At 49.4% G+C, this 25,381-nt stretch overlaps 1 protein-coding gene across 7 annotated transcripts; it reads right to left on the minus strand.

Moving 5' to 3' along the window:
* Positions 1–907: 907 nt before the first annotated feature.
* On the minus strand, positions 908–15,334 carry LOC104850637 (transient receptor potential cation channel subfamily V member 6). 7 transcript variants are annotated; one of them, XM_010607699.2, is made up of 15 exons: positions 15,005–15,334; positions 7,260–7,357; positions 7,016–7,138; positions 6,529–6,666; positions 6,135–6,233; positions 5,828–6,000; positions 5,200–5,346; positions 4,909–5,121; positions 4,516–4,602; positions 4,340–4,416; positions 3,952–4,117; positions 3,541–3,607; positions 2,906–3,174; positions 1,593–1,699; positions 908–1,228 (listed from the first exon to the last, which is right to left on the minus strand). In XM_010607699.2, the coding sequence occupies exons 1-15, from the start codon at positions 15,130–15,132 to the stop codon at positions 937–939; spliced, it is 2,184 nt and encodes a 727-aa protein (XP_010606001.1). In that variant the 5' UTR covers positions 15,133–15,334; the 3' UTR covers positions 908–936. The 7 variants fall into 7 exon arrangements, with proteins under 7 accessions (XP_010606001.1, XP_010605996.1, XP_010606000.1 ...); XM_010607694.2 differs by having other exon boundaries at positions 4,400–4,416; positions 15,005–15,185; XM_010607698.2 differs by lacking the exon at positions 6,529–6,666 and having other exon boundaries at positions 6,135–6,209; positions 15,005–15,185.
* Positions 15,335–25,381: the final 10,047 nt, after the last annotated feature.

A 25,381-nucleotide genomic window follows, 5' to 3' on the forward strand; every position in this document is an offset into this window, starting at 1 on the left:
GTTTGGGGTCTTGGACCTGATCCGCTCCCCCCCACCCACCCACCAGAGACCTGCCTTCCCTCGGCATCACCCTGGCTGGGCACCAGAAGAAGCTGCTGTACAACATCCAGCTCCTCCAGCAGCATCTAAGGCAGCCTGACTCAGTGGAGGTGTGAATGTGGCCTGCCTGGGCGAGAAGCTGTGCACTGACAAAAGCCCAGGACCTCACTGGATGTGGGTCCAAGGAGAGATGTGTGAGATGTGAGCAAGGCTCCGTGTCTACCTCCATGCCTGCCACACTCACCCTGGCCCTCTGGAAATGGAAACTGTATTCCCCAGTCCTCCACCCCTCCACCAGCCTACCCCACATTAAAGGGAAAGAAGGGAATTTGCAAGTTCAGGTGTGTCCAGGCTTCAGTCTGCAAGGAGGGGATAGGGAGGCACTGGAGGAGGGGCAAAGATGCAGGCAGGGTGGGCAGAACACACAGAAATGCAAAAGGGGCAGGGCAAAGACAAGGAAATGGCTTTACTGAAAGGTGGAAGGTACAAGACTCAGGCCAGCTTCCCCATCCCTGGGGTGGTACCCGTCTCCCTCCCTCACACTCCTTTCCACAAGCCTGGCTGGAGCACCCTGGGAAAGAATCCTTCCCACTTATGACACAGGGGGTTGAGACAGGTGCTTGAGAAGGCAAGCCTGTCTTTAAAGTGCTCTGATGTGCAGTGGGACTTCCATACAAGAGTGAGGAATGCTTGAGGCAGGAAGGACCGCAGACTCTGTTTCCTTTTACCCCATCTGAGGGAGTTCTGAAGACCTGGAGCAAGTATTTCCAGCGTGCATTCCTTGACGTTCATGCCACTCCCCCTTTCCTTCCTGGGCCTGGGAAATGAGACCTAGGTTTTTGTTGACTTTTTGTTCTGTTTTTGTTTGGACTTGATGCTTCAAGAACTAGTGAGCATTCAGATCTGGTATTCCCAACCTTCCCCGTCTTCCAAGCCCCTGTTGATCATGCCCCGCAGGTCCCTCCGGAGGGTTCCTTGCCGAAGCCTTTCCCAGTTGGTGCTGCTACGGGAGGTGCTACGAGACACTGAGGGTGAAGGAAAGGACAGGTAGGGCCCTAGCAGGTGGCCCATGTCTAATTTTTCCTCTGGGTGTTTGTCCCGGTCCTCAGAGCAGGGGGTGTCCTGTGGTTGGAAGGCCTGTGCATAGCGCCGGATTCGATGGCGGTTGAGGTCCTGCCTGTCTTCCACCCTGTAGAGTAGAAGAAGACTTGAGAAGGAAGGAATTGCGGAGCAGAATCAAGACCAATTCTTGTGTCCTATCCACTCCCAACACATCTTTATAAGCTTTTCTCTTTCTCTGCATGTGGTGTGGGCTTGGGGAATAGCAGGCTCAGGAAAAAGGCTGGTCCACCAGCTCTGAGCACACTTCGAGGGGCTCAAGCTCATAAACGGGTTGCTTCCTCAGTACCTGCAGCCCAGTCAATGAACTTGGGGCCTAGGGAGTACATACATAGACTTTCACAGGATCCCTGGGAGCAGGGAGTTGTCCAAGCAAAGGGCCACTATGCCAAGGTGGGTGTTCAAGAACTGCCTATACCAGTACCATTGCTTACCGCAGGAACCAGCGGTCCCCCAGCCCATATTCACGCCCACAGATCCCGGAACGAGGCCACAGGCAGCGAGGTAGCTTCCGCTCCAGCATCACAGTGGCAGCAACTACCTGCGTGTGGGCACAGAAGGGGACATTAGACAGGAGAATGGGTGCAAACTAAGAAGAGGGTGGGTCAGAGGGCAGTTTAGGAACAGCAAGGAAATTCAGGAGCTCTTGGCTTCCTGATGGTAAAGAGCAACACTGATGTGGAACAGTGGGGTGAAGTTTTTTCCATGGGAGAGAGTTAATGAGACTCCAGCCCCACAGTTTTCTACCAGTGACAAAGCTAGGCAGGATAGGGCTGGGGTTCAGGTGGGATGCAGGAGACCCTCCTGGGAAGTAGGGGAGGCCTTGCTCCAAGGTGACAGGAAGAAAGTAGAGTAACTAGGAAGGGACTCAAATGATCTCAGAATATTTTTAACCTACATAAAAACTATCTGTAAGTGTAAACATCCTATGCAGAAAACTAATGCTAATATAGTTTCATGGAGAAAATACTACACTGTGAAAATTCCTTTCAGGTGAGGTTTTATTCTTTGTTCTTCTATACAGCATCGTTAAATGCCTTCCGATGTTTGGAATTTCCATTTTTTATTTTACTGACGTTACATTTGTTGAGATAAATTCTTTTCTAGGTATATTTTAAAATGTAGGTTTGATTCATCTAATTGTCTATCATGCCCATCATGATGATCTGACTGAAGTTAGTTTCTGCTAGTATCAGAAGTTTTTATGGCAACACTTCTAATTTTTCTGGGTCAAATTTTGGGGACTTAAATATTACTAAGATGATCTGATGACGATCTGATGACTTAGCAAAATTTACTGACACGGTTTCAGCCAACATTAACTTTATTTTTATTGATTATTCTATAAAGTACTAAGGTTTTATCTTATTATTTATTTACTTCATTTTTGTGGTTCTGGTGATTAAACACAGGGCCTTTACACTGAGCTACAACTTCAATTTTTTTTTATTTTTTGAGAGTTTCTTACTATGTTGCCTAGGCTGTTCTCAAACTTGTGATCCTCTTGCTTCAGCCTCCTGAGTAGTCAGACTGAGATTTTTTCATCCCTATGAGGGTTCCTTTCAGAGATTCCAGTAATGCTTGGTGGTATTGCTACCCCAATTCTTCTGCACACTGGCATAATTTTCAATATCATGGGGTAAATATCAGATACATGTAGGGTCAAAATGTCCTGCTTCTATCCGAGCATGGCCAGTTATGGGAGAGAAAGGGGAAAACCGCACTAACCCAGCTTCCAGGCTCTCACCTGGGCTCTCCAGACCTCATCGCCCTCATGTGCCACTCGCCAGTGGGTGTCGCCCATCATGGCGATGAGGAGGTTGAGCATGAGCAGGGCGGCGATGATGGCAAAGGCAGCGTAGGTGATGCTGTACATGAAGGGCAGATCCACGTCGTAGTTGGCTGGGCCGTCGATGATGGTGAGGAACAGCTCAAAGGTGCTGAACAGTGCCATGCGGTAATCATAGAAATGGCCCAGCTCATCAGGGTCCTCTGTCTGGAAGATGATATAGAAGGCTGCTCCACCCAAGAGGGTGAGAGTTACCATGACAACTGCATCATGACTACCACAGCCAGCACTTTGCTCCCTATTTCTAGCCCACTCCCCTCTTCTCCAGTATCAGCAACCGAGCCCCACAACACTTCACATTTTGAGTTCTTATGTTCCCTTAAAGTCATCCTCTGAAACCAAGAGCCACCTCCCCCTAATGCCCTTGTTTTCCCTCACCCCTGAGGAATGTAACGTCCCTTAGGCAGACCTTGCACAACCTCCTCTGATCTCTGCCTCCCTTCCTCCTTCCCTCCCTTCTCCAAGTTTGGCCAGAGGCATTCTCCTCCTACCACCTCTCCCTCCATGGCCCCCATGATGAACAGGTGATTTACCTGAAGCAAAACCCAGGATGACGACAGCCATCAGCCAGCAGAATCTCATAAGGTCACCAAAGATCATCTAGAGGGAAGTGGAGTCAGAGAGAACATCCTGGGAAATTGCCCCATCCAAAGGTAGCAGATGTAACCCTAATAAGTTGAACAGCTCCACCTCCTAGGTCAAGGGTTAGCAAAGTGTGGCCTGCAGGCCAAATCTACTGGTCTGTTTTGGCATAGCCCATGAACTAAGAATAGGTCTAACATTTTAAAAAGATTGTTTTAGAGAAAGAAAAGAAAAATAATACACAACAAAGACTATGTGTGGCTCATAAAGTCTGAAATATCCATTATGAGGCTCTTTCAAGAAGGGTTTGCCAGCACTTGGTCTGGGATCTTTCTCTAGGAAGTGTGGGGAGAGGCACTGACCTTCTGGATCATGATGGTAAAGGGGCCCAGCATCTGGAATCCTCGGGCAAAATACATGACGTTGCACCAGCCCAGCACCAGGGCAAAGGACATAGGCACTACCTCTCCATCTGCATTGGTGAGCCGCATCACCATGGTCACCAGCACCATGAAGGCATAGGTGACGCTGGGGGGAGCAGGACAAGGTGTGATGATAGGAAGACTGGGATTATCCTGAGGACAGGACAGCAAGAGTGTAACTGGGACAGTTCCCATACATTCAGAGTCAGCCGTCACACACTCAATACCAGGGTCACGCGCATCACTGGAAAAGGACCTATGGAATTAAGGTTCTTGCTTGGGACCTTGGATTTCATGGGCCGCCATGACTGAGAGGAATGTGACTCACATAATGACATGGAATGGCCCCCCAAGGATGGTGTGTCCAAAGAAGCGAATGACTCCCAACCTGAAGATGTCTGGAATCTGGAGAGGAGTCAGGGAGACAAAAAGGCACCCGTGGACCAGAATGCGGATGGGATGCCTGGAGCTATCAGCCTCCCTTCAATCCCATCTGCACCTTACCTCTACCAGCAGGATGATCATAGCCCCAATGACGCTCACCAGTTCCCCCACCAGCCGCAGGTCATCCTGGGGGGTCACATAGGCCTCCTACAGGGAATTAGGTGGTCAAAGCACCCAGGGCTTCATGCACCCACCCTGCCTGCCCCAGTGCTTAGGGACAGTAGTGTTGTCAGATTCTTTCTAACCTATGGGGTCCCACTAACGAGGTCCCATCTGTCTCAAAGCCCACTCCTAGATGAAGTGAGTGCATTTCTGTGTGCATTTATTATACCCATGCATCAGAGACCTGAGTGATGGGGAAGACTCTGTGTAAGGACAAGAGAGTGGGGCCAGACTGAGAAAAGGCAAGAAGCAGTGTCCTGACCTGCCCATCTGCTACTAGTAGGGCATTACCTGAAGGAGCTTCTGCTGGAGGAGTGTGTTGTCCCGAGGGCTGGTACTGTTCGTAGTCCTGGGCTTGAGGGGGCGGTAGACGCAGCACACAGTGAAGCAGATGATGTAGAGCAAGTAGACGGCACCCAGCACGCAGAAGTAGGGCCGCCCATACCTCTTCCACTTGAAGCTCACCAGCTCCTTCACTGGCGTCTGGTCCAGGATCTGACGAGCCTGCAGCACAAAGCATAGGTCAGGCAGCCCCTGCACGCTGGCATTCTGGCCAGCATTTCTGCTGTGACAACCCCTTACCTCCCGCTTCTTGGTTGTGACAATGAGTTCCAGCAGGGATTGCTCATCCCCGGAAGAGTCGATCTCCGTGAGGTCATAGAGAGTGGAGGTCAGAGGCCCATATGTCCATTGGACGTGCTTCCGTTTCTGCATCATGTGCTGGAACATCTGAGGGAGGTGGAGATGGTCAGGTGTCACAGACAGAGAGCCTGTGTCAGAGGGTGGAAGGGTCATGTGTTCAGGGAACAACAGCCTTAGAGAGGCTGGTGGCCATCTGTTAATGACCACAGCGTTTGGAGGGCAGAAGAACTCATATTTACACTGACAACTAGGTTCATCTTGCTCTGCCATGACTCCCTGCAGAGCTTGGGCAGGGAGATGAGAGGGGTTGAAGGGCTGCTACTGTGCGGAGGGCAGGTGGTCCTGGGTATTACAGACATTCCCAGCAGTGATGTAGACAGTATAAGCCTCCAACACTTAGCTCAGAGAAAATGGACAGAAAGGGGACTAGGATGAGGTGAGAGAGTGAGAGGGACGTCCCAGGCTGGTCTGAGAGTGGGGTGTGTGATCACGCCTATTTCCTTCTAGGGCCAGCGGGGTGGGCCGAGCATCCTTACGGAGACTCGTCAGGGCTGGGGGAGCCCCTCACCACAGTGTTGCCCTCCACTCCAGCCAGCTTGAAGGGGGTGAGGCCCTGGTGGTTGGGCACGAACTCCAGGCATTGCAGGTGGTCCCCTCTGTCATAGGACAGCAGCAGGTTGTACATCTGGCAGGCGAAGGTTTTGTTGGGCTGCAGGATGAGGATGTGCAGCACCGTGTTTCCTGGGGAGGACAGGCTCTCCTGTGGTCACAGGCCTACTGTCCCTGATGGCCCCATTCCCACCTGGGATGGCCTGTTCCCTCCTCCCCCCATAGCCTGTTCAGTTTCCCCGTATCCATCTCCATCCAGTTCCTACCCAGTGAGTCCTGGGCCCGGATGTCGGCTCCATGCTCTATGAGCAGCCGCACGATCTCCTCATTGCCTACACAGGCTGCAAAGGACAGAGGATGCTCCCCTGGGAATACAGCAGTATCAGAGGATGCAGCCAGTGGAGTCACAGGATGAGAAAGGCAGTGTCCCCAGGTGACTGCCTGCTCCTCCCACACCCAGGCTGGGGGTTGGGGACCCTTGTTCAGCAGAACCAGAGGAAAGGTCAGTGCAGAGCATGTGTGTGTGTGGGGGGGCATGGTCTCTGCCCTTCAGTTCTGCAAAGGGCTGCTCCATTTGTCGGACAGCACAACGTAGCCCACCCTCTCTTTGTGCCATCTGCTCTCCTCTTTCCTTTCCTTCAGCCTGGTTCTGAAGCTCACCATAGTAGATCAGGTTGTGGGAACTGTGTTGGAAGGCAAGGCCTGTAGCCCTGGCAGAGACACTGGCCCCGCGAGTGAGCAGGGCATGCACCAGGTTCACATTCTGGTTCATGACAGCGACGTGCAGGGCAGTCTGACCTGGACAGAGATTGCTGTCAGTCCTAGGTTTGTCCCCAGGACTTTGAAGGGATCCTTCCCATTTGTATCCAGACTCTTCTTCCCTTGGGTGTCTTTCAGTGGAAGACAGGAGCCTATGAGTATTCAGGGTTCCTGGGGGTCCAGCTCCCTGCACCCACCCTTCCACTCCTTCTGTAGTTCAGACACCAGGTGCTCTCGTGATGTGCAGTCAGGATTGTCAAGGAGCTAGGCAGACTGCTGGAGAATGCTCAAGTGTACGCTCTGGTTTTTCCAAATTATCCACTGTTCATACTGCTGAGAATACATAGTAAACTATTCTTTTCTTTGTTCTAGGATTCTGGACCCTCACCTTCATACAGTTCAGATGTCATAGGTTCAAAGACCAGCTCTGGAGCTGCCTCCATCAGCACCATGGCCACCTCCAAATTGTCATAAAGAGCCGCTACATGCAGCACTGTCTCCCCCACGGCTCCTGGTATTACAGAGAAAAATCATATGCTTACTCTGAGGCAAGGAAAGGGGGCCACATGGACTCATGGGAGGACCCTGTGTGAGACTGACCCAGGAGATGGGGCTGAGGCTCTGTTCCTTACCTCTTTGGTGCACATCACAGGCTCCATACTTGAGCAGCTTGCTTAAAGCGTGGACATCATTTTCTTTGGCAGCTAGAAGGAGAGGAGACTCCCAGATCCTACCAGGGAATGTGGGGAGAGAGGTGTGACAGTGAGCATGCCCAGCTGTGGAACAAAGTCATGACCTTGGACTTTGAGACAGGTGCTCCAAGGTCCCTGACCAAGGCAGGGAGCACAGAATAGTACTAAAGTCACCTGATCTCAGCTCTTCCTGACTAGTCAGTTAGCTCAAATGAACTTTTTGTCCACTTTTTTGAGTTCTAAGTGGATTGCTGTTCTGCCTGAGTACTGGGACTGAATATGCTACATGGGCAAATCAGATGAGGAAGAATGACTTTATTTAAGTATGCATTCACCTCCTGACCTGTTTACCGTCGGCAAGTGTCCTGAGATTGTCTTCTAGGATAAGCCTTATTTTGCATGGACAAAGAGTGTGAGAGTTCCTCCAGCATACTTGTGGAGGAAGTCAACATGCAAGGGCCAGCAGGTTTCCCCCTATTGCTCTGTCTACTCAACCTTCTGGCCTGAGTACTTTGATTCTAGCACTTTACTCCTCCTCAGGACTACAGCACGTTTAGGGTTCAACCCAAGTGCAACTGTAAAAAGCCTCCTCGCTGCAGCAGCTGTATTTTTTGGTCTCTCTCTCTCCTCCCCCACCCTTCCTGTCCCTCCTGTCCTTGTCTCTTCTCACATCATAGTTCCTACAGTCTTCCATCAGCATTTGGTGAGCATTTATAAGAAAAGTCAATTCTCAGGCCCACCACTTGACCTGGAAAATTAAACTGCAGTTCAAGAAAAACCTCAGCTGATTCTTTTGCATATTAAAGTCAGAGAGGCATCACTCAAGTTGGTAGCTGAAATATGGTCCCTGCATGGAAGCATTTGCAGTGATAAATCTGAGGCAAGCTCAGGAATTTCCATTTTCATCAGCAAACATTACAGCTCAGGAAGTAGTGTTCTCCATCACTCTCAGACCTGCCATCTACAGGGCTTAAGTGTCCCTTTAGCCCCACTATTAGCACCTGTGAAGATACACACTGCAATAATGACAGAGAAAAATGAGAGAAACTAGAGAATCCCATTTGCCAGATTAACTCATTGAATTTCACCTGGATCTGAATGTTACCATTCTTTCTTTTCGCTAGCTTACAAAACTTAGATTTGTAGGTTCTGTTTCTTTTTCCTGGTCCCTCACCTTTTCCTATTAACCACTTTCACTTGTTTCAGGCAAAAATCATCTCTAACTCCCCAGATCAACTCTCTAGTCTTATTCCGGCAATGCACTAGCCATCTCTTATAAAGTCAGAACTTGGCCCAACTAAGGCACATGCATCTTTTTTGTTCCATTTTCCCTGTTGGCCTGGAGCTATCTGGTCTTTCTGTGAGAGCAAATATAAAAACCCTATTTATCCATTGACGGCCAATTAGGTGACACAAAAATGACATTACAGGAACTGAAGTGCTGACAGTGGCAAGAAATCTAGTGTAAGGCTGTGGGTAGAGAGGAAATGTGGCTCATACTGCTCTCTGACCACAGACCCACTTGGCCCAGCAGGCCCCAGAGGTTACCTCCAGGCCCTGTGTACTCAGTAGCTAAACTTTTGTCTCCATTCATTCCCCTCCTTTTTGTCCCTACAATACCCATGAATGCATGTGTTCACTCTCCAGCCCGACATTAGCGAAAAATCCTCCTACCACTCTCCCTGCACCCTGTCTCCACCTAATCCATGCTTGGTACTACCGCAGAAACTTTTCAAACTGGGAAATGCCATCAGAGCTCGCAAAAGTCCAATGGCTCCTTCAGCGCTCAAGGGGCAGGAACATAGAGTCCTTCAAGGTCTTTGTGCAACTCTTCTCCCACCCTCTGCTGCTCCCACTCACTCCTCACTCTCAGCATTTTGTTCTCCCCACGTCTCAGCACCATGGAGCACACAGTTCTCCCTGTGCCTGCACCCACAAGGCTCCTTCTCCCTCCATCAACTCCCCTGGCCAGCATTGTTCATTGTCTGCTCTGCCCTCCCCTTGCAGGGAAAATGCCTAGCGTGCAGTGACTACTCACTAGGCCTAGCTGTAGAATGGATGAATCAGTAGTGGTGCCAACAGGTGGTTTGGCTTTACTGCCCCTCCTTATTATCTCCAGCAGCCACCCCTAAGCCAGCCTTAAGGAAACGTATAATCTAAGTGAAAAACAGTATGCTCGGTATGCAAGCCCAGCAGCAAAACAAGTTTTCTGCACCGTCTTCACTCTAACCATTTGACCAAAGCCTCCTCTACAGATACGCTTCCCTTCCCCACCCTCATACATGCACACACACACATCCCCAGGATGTTTTCCACTGTCCTTTGACCTTACTTTTATTCCAGTATCTTGCACTGTGTGTTGTAATCAGTATCTGTCTCTCTCCCTGCACTATGGGTCCATAGATTTCCCTTTAGGTTTCTGCACATCTGTGATGCTTGCAAATATCCTCCACAAGCCTCTGAGCTCCTTTGCTCACCTCTACCACTATCCTACTAGGCCTCGGGAAGACCTAGTGTTGCTTGATTTGCCACGTAAAGATACAAGATACTCAATTAAATTTGAATCTAGTATACACTGCTTTAACTATATAGGTGTGTGTGTGTGTGTGTGTGTGTGTGTGTGTGTGTGTGTGTGTTGGAACATGCTTGCTTATAACAACAAATTACTTATCTGTAGTTCAAATTGAAACAGGTATATTGTATTCTACCTGGAAATCGAGTAGACCATATTCTAGTTGAAGAAACAGCTTATAAACCAACGCTGAAAGGTTTGTAGTTGCAAAGTCAAAAATCCAGTGGAGGAGGGTGCCACTATGGGATGGAGTCTGATGGATTATATTAGGAAACCATTACTTGCAATAACATCAGAGAGCCACAAGGGGACAGAAGAGAAATCTCTAACTGAAGTTATTGGCAGTAAGAAGACAGACCCCCAATCACTGGGCTTTGTAATAGAGGAACAAAGAGCACCAGAGTCTTGCAGATTCTCTGGTAGCAGCTCATCACAGGAAATCAGATCACAACTGTGGGATGGGATAAGCCACTGGCTCCTAGAGGGTAGAGGAAAAAACAGCAAAATATCTTTCCCAGAACAGCTTCCTATCACAGAGAATTATCCTGCCCAAGATGTCAATCATGCCAAGGTGCAGACATTCTAAATTAGAGATGCAATTATTAAAAATATATTAAATACATATTCTTGACACGAAGAAGAATTAGAAATTCTCTATACATAGGAAAAGTTTTTAACATTACCACACACAACTAAACTAAGGAAGAAACAAAGTATTGAAGCCATTTAAGCTCCTACTGATTAGGTAGCAAAAAAGACACTGTAGAGCAAATTTGAGATTATAACAAGATGAATGTGATATTTTCAGGTCTAGAATGTTTTGTTCTTCTGGGTAATTATAACTTGAACAGCATAGTTCATTGTGGGTCTGGTGGAAACTGAACTGTAGGGTTTCTGACACAAAAGCTAGTGTGTGTATTGTTGAGTAAAGAAATCAATGATTACTCACTCAGGGCCGCCTCCAGGCAACCAAGAGAGGATCTTTTTCTATCCTCCTCTCCATCCCCTGCCTGCATCCCACCACCATTTGTTCCTTGTTCTCATGCACAGTGTGCCTGCATTTGCCATAAACAAGAGTCAACTTTTCTTTTAGGTACTGGAAAGTAAGAGAGGACACAGTCTTGAGAAAAGCTCAAGTCCAAAGATTAGGACTCCAAAGCCCCTGGAAACGAGGTCTACACTGCTCATCTGTTCACATAACAGAAGGAGACAGAAGCCTGGAGCTTTGAAATGATTTATCTAAGGAAGTCAGAGGCAGAGTTGGAATGAGGGGCCCATTAGCTATGTCTCTGTCCCCGTTCTCCATGCTAATCAGAGTTGGAAGAGAACAAAGAAAGGAACCACGTGGACACACATGGGTGCCATTGGTGTCTCTGCAGGCACCGCCTCAGAAAAGGGTGCCCACTGGGTGAGATTGGGAGTGGGGCACAATATGGAGGACATGCAGGCATGGTCTGGTAAAGTCAGTCCTGTTAGGAGGAAGTTGATGGCCCCTCTAGCTCCTGGCATTATTCTAGTTGCCTTTTTACTGCTATTTTTTAACCACAATAATCCCATTTGTCAAATGTACTTTCAGTTTCCAGAGCAACACCTCAATCACCATTCAGTTCTGCTTTCTACAGCCTCCTAACACAAGCCGGGTAATTCTGATTTTCAGAAAAGGAAACTGAGGTGACATAGCCAAACTATTGCCAGAAGATCACACAGGGTTAAAAGGCAGAAGCTTTGGCCAAGAACATAGCCTCAGGCTCTTACCACTAAATTATGTGGTTCTTCTAGTTTTATGACTCCTCCTGACTTTTCTTAGGAGGTTGGGGGCAAGTTTGGAGCAGTGACCGCAGGTGAAGGTAAAATCAGTCAAATGAGGGAGATGACATCCACTAGGGACCTATAGGCAACCTTCCTCAAGTCTGGGCTCCTGGCAGTGGGATGAGGAAGCCAGAACCAGGGAAAGCAGCTGGTTAGAGAGTTGGAGCAGGGCCATCCTCTAACTATGCTAACTCCTTTATGCATGTAAGTGTAGACACATATGTGTGCATGTGTTTACTGAAGCAGGACTACAGAGTACACAGGAGAATCCCATAGCTTAGTTTTCCCAGACCCTTCTACCACAGGTATTCATATAGCTACTTACATAAAAGAAACACAAAATATAAATAAATTACAGAGTACAGTGAAGGAGAGATGATAATATATATATGTGTGTGTGTGTGTGTGTGTGTGTGTGTGTGTGTGTGTGTGTGTGTGTATACATATATTTAAATTCCCATGGACAAATATAACTATTATGCATTGCAAACATACACTGAAAAAGGGAAAATCCATAGCTAAGCCTCCAGCATACCCCTGGTTTCCTCCTGGAGAGAGACAGTGCTAGCACAGAGGGGTGGGCAGTCAGAATGGACAACCTCTGTGAAGCTCCAACATACCCAATCCTGGCTGAAATCAGATACTGAAGTTTCCTTCTCTACTCTCTTCATGCTTGTCTGTACTTTCTGTGGCCCTTACCACACTCACCTTTAATCTACACACAGTCACCACACCTACAAATGAGGGGACGGTTCCAGGACACCAGAGCCCTCCTGTGCTAACATTACTTCTCTACAGTGGCATGGCATTTTCATATCATGTATGTACATCCTTCTGTATACTTTAGAACATCTCCAAGTGACTTTTAATACTCAACACAATGTCAGTGCTACATAAATAATTGTTACCCCGTATTATCCATGGAAATAATTATAAGGAAAAATGTGTATACAGATGCAACTGTTATGGGCTTAAATGGGTAGCACATGTCCATAATAATAATAATGAATTTTTTTTGAGTAGTTCATCTCTGAGGTTGGTTAAACATGCAGAAGCAGAGGGCTACCTATAAGTGCAAACCGGTCTGTTTTGGCTATCAGAACGCAGGCTTCTTGAGAGCAGGAAATGTTATATTCTTTTCCACAACCCCAATGGAGCACATTATGCTCAATAAACATTTCAGGCATTGAATATCAGGAAATGAGAAAGCTCAAGCCAGAGAGAGGCGATTTAGAAGTGGGAGAAAGTGGAGAGTTCAGATTGGACCCAACAATGTGGATTTAAGGAGGGGCTACATGATTCAGACCAGGGAAATTTGAGTCCCCAGTCATCCTGCAAAGACCTCAAAGCCTTCCCCTCTCCCTGGCCATCTTCTGCGCCAAGGAATCCACTGACTCCATGGAGAGGTCCCATCTGTGTCCCTTGTCAGGCCTTCTGACTCCCCTCTTAACTCTCTCCAGGTCTCTCACCTGCCTCATTTATGTGGCGATAACAAGAGCCATCTCCATCTGCCTGGTCTGTTTAGGCTAGGTTGGTAATGGTAGCTAGTGCTGAGTTCTCAGTATCTTGTGTGTTCTTGTCTCTCATCAGCTCACCTTCACCTTTCCATATTGTTCTTACTGATGTAGTTGTCCCATGTGTATCTAGAGAGTTGGCTGCATAGACTGGGAGATGCCCTTTCCAGGCAATTGCAGCTCATTCTGGGAAGAACTCACCCTAAGAAGAGCCAAAGCTGTGGATTTTTGGTGTCCAGAGAGAAGAGGACCAAAAAAGTAGAAGGCAAAGGGAAGGGAAGATCAGGGAATGGAAGGGAGGTCCCCTAACTGGTGACATCAAGTCTTCCTGGCTCAGAGCTGCAGAGGCCCACCAGACAGTCTTAAAATGAATTGGGGCAGACAGTCCAACAGCCTATTCTCAGCCAGGCTGTCTTCCAGGGCCTTAGTCTTCCGCTGTGTCCTCACCTTACAGCAGGGGCACACAACAAACCTCACCTCCACCTTCAAGCCCCAGGCCTTTCTGTGCTTGTGTCTGGTGCCCCCAGCCTCAGGGTTCTTGGAGTGGGAAGGGGATGAGTAGAACCAGTGAGGACCTATTCTTCAACACAATGCCATTCTGTTGCCCTAAAACGTCAGCAGCCAGACATGTGCCCAGCCCCCCAGTCTCCCAGGCCTAGGAGGAGAGAGGTGGGTGGCTGGATGAGAGACAGGAAGACACAGCTCAATGAAGGGGCATATGCCCAGCCCATAATCCTTGAGCAAAAGAGGAAGAGACCCCTTCTGGTGAGACTGAGGTGGCCCCTGCTTTTAGAGATGGAGAACAACTCTAAGATACAAAAACTTCAGGCTTTCCCATGTGAATAGATGTATTATCTCCCTCCTTTGGAGCTCGTGGAAAGCCCCCAAAGTTAGCAGTTCTTCTAGCTAACTACGAACTGGATGAAAAAATCCATTAGAGACACTGGTGTGGAGAACACATATAGAGTGTCCAGATTCCATAGATTTCTCTTTCCTCTCCTGCCCCCAAGTTCAACTCTAAGCTCCCAAGTTCAACTCTAAGCTGCCATGGTGGCTGGGTGTCAAATGAGTTTAGGGATGTTTTCAGGGCTCCTAAGCCAGAAGTCAGCTTTCCTTAGGGACTCTCACATCACCTATCTTGAATGAGAGCAGTCCTGGAGTTTGTCTGGTTTGGGGGCCAAGTACCCATGCCACCCACCCCACCATGGAGAGAAACATTGCAAGACTGGTTCTGAGCTCCTTTGATCTTCACAACACTTCCCAAATTCCCCTGACAGTGCCGGAATATAGTGAGGAGTTTGCCACGGTCTGATTGAGATAAATACCCAGGAACTAACTCTATTTTCACATTCTAATTTTGTAGCTGTGTTCTCAGCTCCCTCTCTGCTGATTTCATCCCATCACTCCCTCATTCGTCCATGCATGTTTCTGTGGAGAGACTGTTATGGAGACACAGAGCAGAGGTAGGGGAGACATTGTCCTAATCTGCTTGCACCATTTGGGTGCAGAGGCCATGATACCACAATCTTTATGAGGCCCAGCAAGGTGCCTGGCCATTAGGATGGTACACAGAAGTTTCCAGAGTTGAACTGACTCTCTAAGATAATAAGCACCTGTGCCAAGCACCCCCTCCTTTCCCACTTGGTGTCCTGCAGGCCAAGACTCCTGAGATACGGGGCTCCCAAGGAGCCTCTAGGCTGGGAGCTCAGCCAGGTGTACCAAGCAAAGACGGGAAGCAAGTGGGGGTGTTGCAAGCCTGGACAAGGGGCGGGAGCAGAGGTGAGCCTTACCTCTTCTGCTGCAGCAGATTCAGCTCATCTCGGCTTTGAGCCCAGGAATCCTGTCTGTGAAACAATCTGCAGAACTTGTTCCATAGGCAGAGAATTAACCCTTTCTCCTTGGGCAAGGACAACCCCATGGAGTGGAAGGTGGACACCTTGGTGGGCTGAGGCTGAGGCCCGACCCCCTCTGGGCTCGGCCTTGGGACCACATCAGTGCCCCCAACAGCCGGCCTGCCCTCTCCCTGTACAGGTCCCGTCTCCTGTTTCTCCTGGGAGGGCTTCCAGCCAGCCGACCAGCAGTCTGCTAAGGGCTCGTGTGAGTGTGTTCCACTTAGCAGAGCTGGGAATCACTGGGCTTGTGGGCAGGAGCTCCTGCTGGGAGTGAGCAGGAACTGTACAGACACTCCCTCCTCCCAAATTACCTGAGATTTAAAGAGACAGGCCTGAAGTCCTGCCCACCAGGGGCCCTGGCTGCTGTTCCACTGCTCTCTTCTCCCTGGGAGTCTCTCCCTGCCCCCAGGCCAGTCACAGCAGGGGAGGCCTTCAAAAAGATTAGAGAGCTCTCCGCTGGACTCTGGGACACGTGCTGACCCTCCCTGTGAAGGCCTGGACAGGTCAGGCTCGCCTGAGAAGCTCAAGACAATGAGGTAGAGAGGGAGGAGGAGGGCAGGCCATTTCCAGGAATTGAGGAGACCCAAGAGAACCTTGAGTCTCCCCTTGGCTTCCTTCTGCTTCTTCTCTGTGCCCCTTCCACTCCTGTCCCAAAGACTTAGGTTTCCTTGACTCTTGCCATTCGGGCTCTTGCCTGGCCTTGGATAGATGTATAAATAGCAAAGATTCCTAATTCTCACTAACTTCAAGTTAGAAAACTGTTTCTCTAAATGGCCAGTCAGTCAATATTTTAGGATCTGTAAGCCACATGCAGGGTCTGATGTAGGTTCCTTCTTTTTTTTTTTTTTTTTTTTTTTTTTTTTTTTTTGTTCTCTGGCCCCCATAATGATGCATCCTTAGCTCATCAGCCAGGGGAAAAAGATCCAGCTGTGGGTGGATCCTGCTCGGAAGCCCTCCCCAGTCCCATTCTTAGGGTGGCTGGCTTGCCAGAGAAAATATACAAGGCTCAGACAAGTCTGAGTTTCAGGTGAACAACAAAAAACTTTTATTTATTTGTTGTTTTGGATATAAATGTGCCCAGATTTTGCAATTATGGACCAGGCACCTTCCAATGGAAGGCAGGTCTATTCATAGCTACTACTGCTTGCCCCTGTATCTCAGTGTCCCCATATAAACTCACAGCGGACCTGTGAGGCAGCTATTACCCAATTTTATCCATGGAATAACTAAAACAGTGTGGTAAAGGAAGTCACCTGAGATTTCAGGTGTGGTGGAGTCAAGGTCCAAACCCACCCCTGACCTTGAAGGCCTCTCCTTTCAGCTTCATCAAGCACTCTACTTCCTGCCTCCCCTAGGTAAACTGAGTCCCAGCGAGGTAAGCTGATTTGTGCAGCCACACAAAGGATGCCTAGAGCCCAGCCAACTTGGCCAGAGCACAGCCATAACCTGAGCCAGCCAGAGCCCCTGGGAAGGCCATCTGGTGCAGTCTCCCACTTGGAAGAAACTGAGGCTCTGACTGAGTCCTGGGATTTGGGGTCATTCTTCAGCTTCACAGTCTATTTTACTTAAGACATTTGATTCTGGGAGAAGGAATGAGGGGAGTCTGCAAGTGAGTGAGTGTGTGTGGACATGTGTGTGGCACAGGAGGGGATGTGCACGTGTGCACGAGCGGTTTGTGTGCACTGTGTGTATGCTGTGTGTATGTACATGCATGCTGTGTGATATTTGTGTGGTGTGTGTGTGTGACATGTCTATAGAGTGTTTGGCGTGTGTATGGTATGTGATGTGTTTGAGGTGAATGTGATGGGATGTGTTATATGGGAGGGGGTTGTGAATGTGTTCTGGACACTTTATATATTCTATGTATATGGTATAAAGGGTGTTGACTGCAATGTATTGTTATGGTGCTATGCACATATATGGTGTGTATGTTTCGATGTAGCATGATGTATATGTTGTTCTTGCTGTGTGGTGTGCACACAGTGCCTAGGTATAGAATTTATAGTATGGTGGTGTGTTGTATGTGTTATATGGCATATGTAAGTACATACACGTGAGAATAGATGTAAGGGCAAGGTGGTACTTGGGTGCAGGGTAAGGTGTCGCCATTGATGGGGACAGAAGGGCTACTTATGGAAAGCTATTTGAGCTCCTTGCTGGGCCTAGAGCCAGGTCCTGGAGCCCTGAGCAAACAGTACAGTTCGATTAGCCGCCTTCTCCACCCACCAGGAGTCACTGGGTTCAGTCTGGGTGGGGGGAAGGCACTAGGATCCAAACCTTGAACCCAGGACCTTTGTGCCCATTAAACCAAGTGTTTGCCTGCTGACCAACCCCACTTGCTCTGTCTTATTCCGCCCCAGGAAAAGACCCCAGTTTAATCCCCAGTCGGGGAGAGGACAAGGCAATGTGGTGTGTGTCATGCTGGGAAGGGCACCTACAGGAAGACCAGAGGAAGGCATTTTCTTTCTCTTCCTCAACTTCCTCCACCTGGCGCTACCTTTGCCCAGGCCAGCTGCAGATGGAGAATGGAGAACAGACTCAACATGGCGTGGAGTCCTACAAGGGACTCTCCGGAAGCAGTCTTCTGACATCACTGCTGCCTGTGTCCTTAGACCCCACAGCATGGACTTCAGACAGAGGGAAAAGGGGGGCCTGGGGTAGTGGCACTACTCCAGGTCTAATGAGGCTTCACATTGTCTGCCAGCCTCACGTCTGAAGGCTCTGTCCCCCGTGCCTCCAGAACAGCTGGTTCATGGGGAGAGAGAGACACCCTGAGAATGGAGGGCAAACCCCACTCCCCACATGCAGAGCAGGTGTTAGTCAAGGCGTCCTGAGCACAGGAGCAGGAGTGTCCACACACACAGGAGGCTGTCAGGCTTGGGTCCCATGGCAGCCTGTCCCAGGGCTGGCCTCAGCTTGGAAGATGCCATGGCACCCCCTCCAACTTCTCTGTTCTTACTTAAATCTGAGAAATGATGCCTCGACATCACCGTCCCTCTCAGTGCTCCCAGCTGTAATGGTGTCAGCCTGCAATTTAGTGGCTGACCTCCCCTGTACCTGCCCACATGGCAGTGTCTGTCAGGCTTTGGAGAGAGCTGGAAGGGTCAGGACCCAGGGGTGGAGCAGCTCCAGAGGGATCCACTTGGAGGGCTGCGCACAGGCTGACATGCACGGGAGCAACTCCTTCTAGCCTGATCTTCCTGCTCAGGCTGAGCCTGGAACTCTGAGCACCTGTGAGGTCCTCAGGAGTCAGCTGAGGGGCCCTCCCAGTGGGTCCGGTGGCAGTGGGCAAGATGCTAGTGTGGGCCCAGACCAGTGCCCGTAGGAATGATGGGGATGCAGCCTTGGTGTGGGGCACGGGAGCTGAGAGATGCTGATTTCTGCACTTGGGTGGGGTTGCTGGACCTGGGCATTATGGACATGGAACAAACCCTTCTCTTTTACTGGGTCCAGCGTTGGCATTCTCAGTGCCTCTCTTTCTCCTCAGCTGCAACAATAAAAACTCTAGTTAATTTTCCACTGTCCCAAGTGGAAAAATTGTCCTCCATTGAGGACCAATGAATTGGGTCAGAAAAATTAGATACACATTTTTTTCTGGCTTTTTCTCTCTCTGTTCTGTGCTTCCCTAATTTTTCATCTTTCACTGTCTCTATTATTCCGCAATGCTGCCTCTACTATCTTGGTCTTGGACTCTGTGTTTGTGTGTCTGTGTATACACAAGGTATGTGAATGCTTGAGTGATGTGTTTTGTATGTATATGTAGCATGCATCTGTGCTATATGTACTGTGTGTTCCTGAGGATGAGTACTGTATATTTTATGATATGTGAAATGTGTGCTTATGGGAGAAATGAGGCATTTGTGGGGTGTAGGGAATGTGCATGTGTTGTATCCTGTGTCTGTGTGGGTAGAATGTGCAGTGTGTGTTGTATGTATAGTCTGTGGAACTGTTGTGTCCTGTGTTTTGTGCATGTGATGTTGTATGTGGTACTGTGAAATGTGTATGTAGTACATGTGTATTCCCTAGGTGTTATGTGGTGTGTGCATGTGGATCATTTCTGTGGTGTGTTTTGTGTACTTTGTGTGTGATGTGTTCTCTGCTGTGGTCTACATGCATATTTAGTGTGCGTGGTACTGTGTGTTATGTGCATGTTTGTATGTGATGTGAATATTTTGTGTGTATTTTAATGGTGTTGTAGGTTATGTGAATGTGTGGTGTATGTTGTATTGTGGTGTGTAGTTATGCATGTTGTGAGTGATGTATATATAGTTTGTATGGAAACATATGGACTATGGAGTGCATGTGTATATTTGGTGTCATGCTGTGTTTGTCATGTGTGGTACATGGATATGCATGTGTTGTGTGCACAGCACTGTGTCATGTATGCTGCATCATGTATCTGCTGTGTGCAGACACCTGTGTCTAGGACTAGGAGTGGTCCTTGGAGCCCTGGATTTCTTGATTCCTGTTTCCCTTAGTCTGTCTCTTCCTCTATCTGTGGTTGGAGGCTGCCCTCTGTCGCTCACCCTTGTGGCTCTCCTGGTGTTGTCCCCTCTGCTCTGGGATAAGGAGCTGGTGGACAGGAGGCCAAGGGGTTACAAGGATGGAAGTGATTAGGGCAGAGCCCGTGCTCACTCAGCGTGGAGTTTGGCCCAGTTACTAGGTTCACGAGCCTGGGTGCCAGCTCACACAGCCTGACGAGGAGCCGCAGGTCAGCAGGGGAGGCACACAGCAGGGCGCTGTGCCGCAGGGCCTGAGAGCTGTGCTAGCTCCAGTGTTCCCTACACATCTCTGTTTGGAAGCCATTTTGTGCTGAGTCCTCAAGGTCCTTTTCCACTCAAACATTCTATGATTCTGGAGAAGTGGGAGTCACGTGGGGCTCCGTGTGTACACAATGTCCCTTCAGCTTTCCCAGGAGAGGAGGCCTAAATTGTTGCAGAACCTTCATGCATTTGTCTCCCAAATGTGCTTTGGTCCCTACTCATCCCAGGAGCAGCTGCTGCTCTTCCCTGTGCTCCAAGCCTCATTCCCTGCACCCTCTGTCCACACTGCTGTAAGCCTCACAGCACCAGACACCTTGAGGAGCTCAGACAGTAAAAGGGCCCACAGGAAGACAGAGGAGAGACCAAGATGGTGCTGCACAGGGGCGTGGCAGGGCAGAGGCTATGACGAAAGCCACATTAAGTGAGTTCCACCTCAGGCAAAGGCACACTGTTCACAGGGGTGGGTGCGTGGTGTATTTCATCTCAAAGCAAATCAGTAAACTTCAGCAGTGTTTTACAAGGACTACACACTCACATACACACACACACACACGTGTCTCTGTGTGTGCTATTGGGCTTGGTAGTCTGTGAATTTCAGACGAGACTGGGCACATTCAGAGTGGTATGGCCATACACAGTAGTCTACAAATTTCAAAATCCCCAGGCAGTGAGTCCTCCCCAGTCTGACTTCAATGTGGGATGAGCCCTAAAGGTGCAGGTGGCCTTGTGTACAGGAGCATCTCACCAACTCCTGGCCATTTCCACACACACAGACCACTTCCACCCCATTCCCTTCCACCCTGCTATGTTTGGAACACTGCCCTGCCCCCAAAGTGCTCAGAAACATGGTGGTGCCATCCCTACCCTGTCAATGAGCCTGACCATCTTGTGCCCAAGTCCCTCACCCAGAAGATGCTGAGGTCTAGTCTGGGAGAAAGGGTGCCAGGCCTCATGGAGTTAGGACAGGGACTACATAGGGAAAGCCCATGACTTCCGGGGATGCCACCAACGCAGACCAAAACACCCAGTTCTAGGATAGACATAGAGCTTATGCCCTAGCAGGGCCCCCTGGAGATATGGAGTGTGGAGGAGATTGCCAAAGTCCACAGCCTGCCCCTGAGGCAGCGTCTGGTCCTGACGGCCTTGTTTTCCACAGGCCTCTTTTGCTGACTCCTTTGTTTCTCTTCCTCACCAAACACTGAGGTCTGCACTCCGTCTTCGGATGCCCTTGTGGAGGCCCCCTGTCTATTCTTATCTGCAGCAGTGGCAACTGGCCGGACAGGCTGCAGAAGTGCCCACAGCCCACCAGGCAGCTGGACAAGGGCACCGACATGCTAAGGTGGGTTGGCTTCCTGAGAGAGAAACAGGTAGAACAATTGATTTGTAATGGGGCCAGCTGCAATCCAACCCTAGTGGGGGCACAGGGCAATTTGACCCTGACCAAGTCCAGATTATTTGAGTTGCTGATCTGCACAATGCAGGCTGCTTGTCTCAGCTTCCCCTGTTCCTCTCTCCTTTCTCTGTTCTCCCAGGGAGTCCCCTCCGCTTTGGGATGAAGAACAGAAAGGGCTTGAAGCAGCAGCACATCACTTGGGTTTCTGTCTTTGCTGTGGTAAGCCTGGCTGTCTTTGGGTCTGAACGCCACACAAAGAAAGGTGTTGCACTAGGCAAAGAGGAGAAGGAGAAGGCAGCAGGCAGACCCAAGGCACACGGGACACCCTCTAATGCTGAGTGGAGTTGGGAGAGAGTGTAGCTCCCCAACCATGGTCAATCCCAGGGCCCTGGAAAAGCCCAGAGAGCACAGGGCATGAGGCATGTAGCCCCTCTGACGAGGTCAGGGGAGTCTGGCTCTGCCCTGCAGCCAGTGTCCCCAGACTAGGCTCTACACCACCGAACGTTTCTAAGCTGCAGAAAAAGTGGCCTCCAGGCGTAGCGATAGGAGTGGAACATGGGGCTGTGGACCTGCATCAAACAACACGGATTGGGGATCAGGACATGGGCTCTACCATTTTTCCAAATCTCATCATGGCTGTTAAACATCCACACCAAGAGCCAGACCCCCTCCCGCAGTCAGCGCTTAGCCCCATGCAGGTAGCTGGTCTCATTAGCTGTCCTGCTGTGGCAGCATTTCCCAGCGATCTTTCCCCAATTGTCCCCACCTGCACTGCTTAGTTTTTCTTTCTCCACCCCAACAAACTCAGTGAAAGGGCAACAGGTGATAAGAACTCTTTCAATTTCTATTTATTTAGAGCAAGTTCTCACCCAAACACCATACCAGCTCTGTCATAAAAACCAAGCCAAATGTCAGTCTTGTTTAAGAGTAGGGCTATTTGTTTAGTGTATGCAGTCACATGCTGTCTTTGGAGGGGACACACAGGGAACAAGAGAGTGTGCTTGTCCTGAGGGCCTCTATGGGAGGACTCCAGGGCAGAGTGACCTGGAGAACAGAACTGAGAAGGCACAATGCACTGGGTAAGACAGGACTGGGAGGGTGTAGTCCACCCTGAGATGGAGCAGCATCCAGGCCCAGCATCTGCATTCCCTGGACACAAGTCAGCAGCAGGCTGGGCCATGAGGGGCTGGGAAGATTTTGAAGCAGATACCTGATCAGGTTGTGGAGAGGGCTGAGAGGAGGTAAGGACACAGAAGCCAAGGGGGTTAGCAGGACGTGTCCAGCTGCATACAAGGGAGAGACTGAAGCGAAACTGCATATGCTGTAATGGCTGTTGGGCAATTCTGGTTGAACCCAGTCACACAGAGCCTATAGTTTATGTCAGACAGTACAGTAACAGGAACTAGGAAACAATAAAAAAAAATTAGCTATTCTGCAAAGTTCCTCACCTGCTGTGACCCCACCATACACAATTTGGGGACAGGGCACATGGTGTTTGCTTGTATGTATATTCCTGTTACCTGGGGCTGTGGGTGTCAGAATGTGCCGACTGGACTTACTCAGCAAATGTCCAAGAAAGCACGAAAGGGGCATTGAGGGAGAAGCAGTAGGGTGTAAGGTGGATGGGCCATTGCCTAATCTGTTCACCCAATCATCACCATTACAGACATCCATGTGACCTGGGGAATTCTCTTACCATTGTTTCCTTATGCCCTATTTGACCATGTCTTTCTTGTTGACTTTAGAATATTCAAGGGATCTTTGAGTCTCCCAGTTGCTGGAAAGTCTAGCAACCCTATTTCAAACAGAGCTCAGCCGAGACTCCTTGCATACACAGCAGATTCCAGAAGAAAAGTCAGAGAGCAGGGCTTCCTATTAGAGTTAAAGAGGAAATCAATAGCGTTGGAGTCTAAGATTGTGGCCACCTATTTAAACAGGTTTAGTTTCAGAAGTGTACAGCTGCCTCTGTGTTTAGCTTTGAGTCGAGGTGTCTCTGGTTGTTGAAAACATTGTGGAGAGCATAATGTCCTATAGACTGGTCTGGATTTGTCCATTTGTCCATGGGGACAAGGAAAACAGGTCTCTCCAGGAGCTATTGTTCTGCTCTGTCCTAATGAGATTTGTGACTTCATTAAACAAACTTTTGAGAATCAACTTCCTCATCAGTAAAATGGGGACATACATCCTACTCTGTTAACTTTATGGGGTTGTTGTTAGAATTAAAGAAAAGGATGGACTTGAAAAGAAGTTATATACTATAAAGTGTCATAAGAAGGCAAGCCATTTGTTTTATTATCAATACTGGACCTTGATTATTTAAGTTGAAGCCTCTAGAAATTGGCTTTCTGGTGTCTTGTCTCAGGGTCTCTGGCTTATAGTGGAATCACAGACTTTGGAGTTAGATGCCTTTGAGATTCAAATCAGACTCTGCTGATGACTGGTTGAATGCTCTTAGGGAAATTACAGCACCCTGCTGAGCCTCAGCTTCCTTGTCTATAAAAGAAGAACAGTGATCATCAGGTGACCTTGGAAAAAAAACCTCACACTTCTGTGCTGCTTAGTCGCTTGTTTGTAAATTGAGGATTACAAGAGCTAACAGGTAGGTTTGTGAGCCTGAGATGAGACAGGTGTGCAGAGCACCTGTCCCATGGTCAATGTATGGTTATACTCTGTTCTTATTGCTTCATTCCTTGCTTCTGTGGCTTCTTTCCTGTCCTGGAGCCCTTTCAGTGATTAGTACAGCCTCCCATGAGCAAAGCTTCCCTCCTCCAGAGTGGAAACACAGTTTACATTGTTAGCATCTGCTCAGGGTAACTTCCTGCACCATCTCTTCCATAGGATCTCCCATCACATCCCTGCAGAAGAGACTGTTTACACCGCCCTTCTTCACTGTTGACTTAAGTAGGAAATAAGTAGGGTCTGGGACATTTGCCAGACCCCATGACACCAGTCTGTCTGACCAGGACAACCCTGCACCAGCTCAGGAAGTAGCCCCAAACACTGCATTTTGTATGCTCCTCCCAGTGCAGATGCCAGGGTCTCTCTTTTATGCTCCTTGTCTGGTCCCACCCAGCCAGCCAAGTCCCTGCTTCCTTGTCATGCCAGCTCCTGCTCAAAGGGCATGAGCACCTGCAGCAGGAGTAGCTTTGCTTCACTTGCTGTCTCCCTACTTGGAGATTGTCTCCAAGGAAGAGGCTGAACCACATGAAGTTCTTCTTCCTCTCCATTGGAAGACTTGGCATGAAGTACATGTTGAACTATGCTTAGTGAAAACATGCATTGCGCCAAAGAAACCCAGAGTTAAGTGAGTGTCCTTCGAGTCTGCAAGCCCAGGATGAAATGCATGCAGGGGTGTCCCAAAGAGAGGGGCCGGGAGGCTGACTGGGGACACAGGAAGGTTAGGGACAAGTGTGTACGTGAGGTGCCGGTAGACACTGGGCATTTTGGCCGATTCCCAGCCCACACAGAGAAATGGCTGGCCATCTGGTATTGAAAGGTTTATTGTCTGGGAAAGCTGATGAGGGAGCAGCAGCTGGGATGAAGCGGAGGGCGGGGTGATTGCACCCGAGGCACCTGTGTCCCCACACAGTGCCACCCTCCGGAACTGAGCTCCTTTCTCCCAGGGCCTGTGACCCAAGCAGAGAGCGAGACCCACCCATGACTCAAGGGTCAGGCAGTGGACACAGGGCCCAGGCGTCACCTCCTTCTTGACCACCGTGCTTGAGAGAGGAGAGGGGCATGTGTGTGGAGGAAGGAGGAACAGATGGCACCAATGTGCTTTGCAGCCGCCCTCTCTGCATGTGGAGAAGAGAGGGAAAGGGAGGGTGGACAGGAGGGGCTGAGAGACCCTGGGAGACGGATCCCGCTGTCAACCTGGGGTCATCCCTACTGACTCCGGGGCCCTAGAGTGGCTGTTGACACTAGGCCAGGGTCACCTGCATGAAGCCACGGTCTTGGTGCTTTCACCTCTGCTCCGACCTTGTCATTCCCAAAGTGGAAAGCAGAGCCTGGACATCCTGAGGGGATGCAGAGGGGAGGAGTGCAGCTAGGGAGCTGGGCAGGCCCCGCAGGGCTGGATGCCTCACACCAGAGCAGTGCGGTCACCGAGTGCTTTCCTGT

This window comes from Fukomys damarensis, unplaced genomic scaffold (assembly GCF_012274545.1).
Source record: "Fukomys damarensis isolate Sample0158 unplaced genomic scaffold, DMR_v1.0_HiC HiC_scaffold_16, whole genome shotgun sequence".
Lineage (NCBI taxonomy): Eukaryota > Metazoa > Chordata > Mammalia > Rodentia > Bathyergidae > Fukomys > Fukomys damarensis.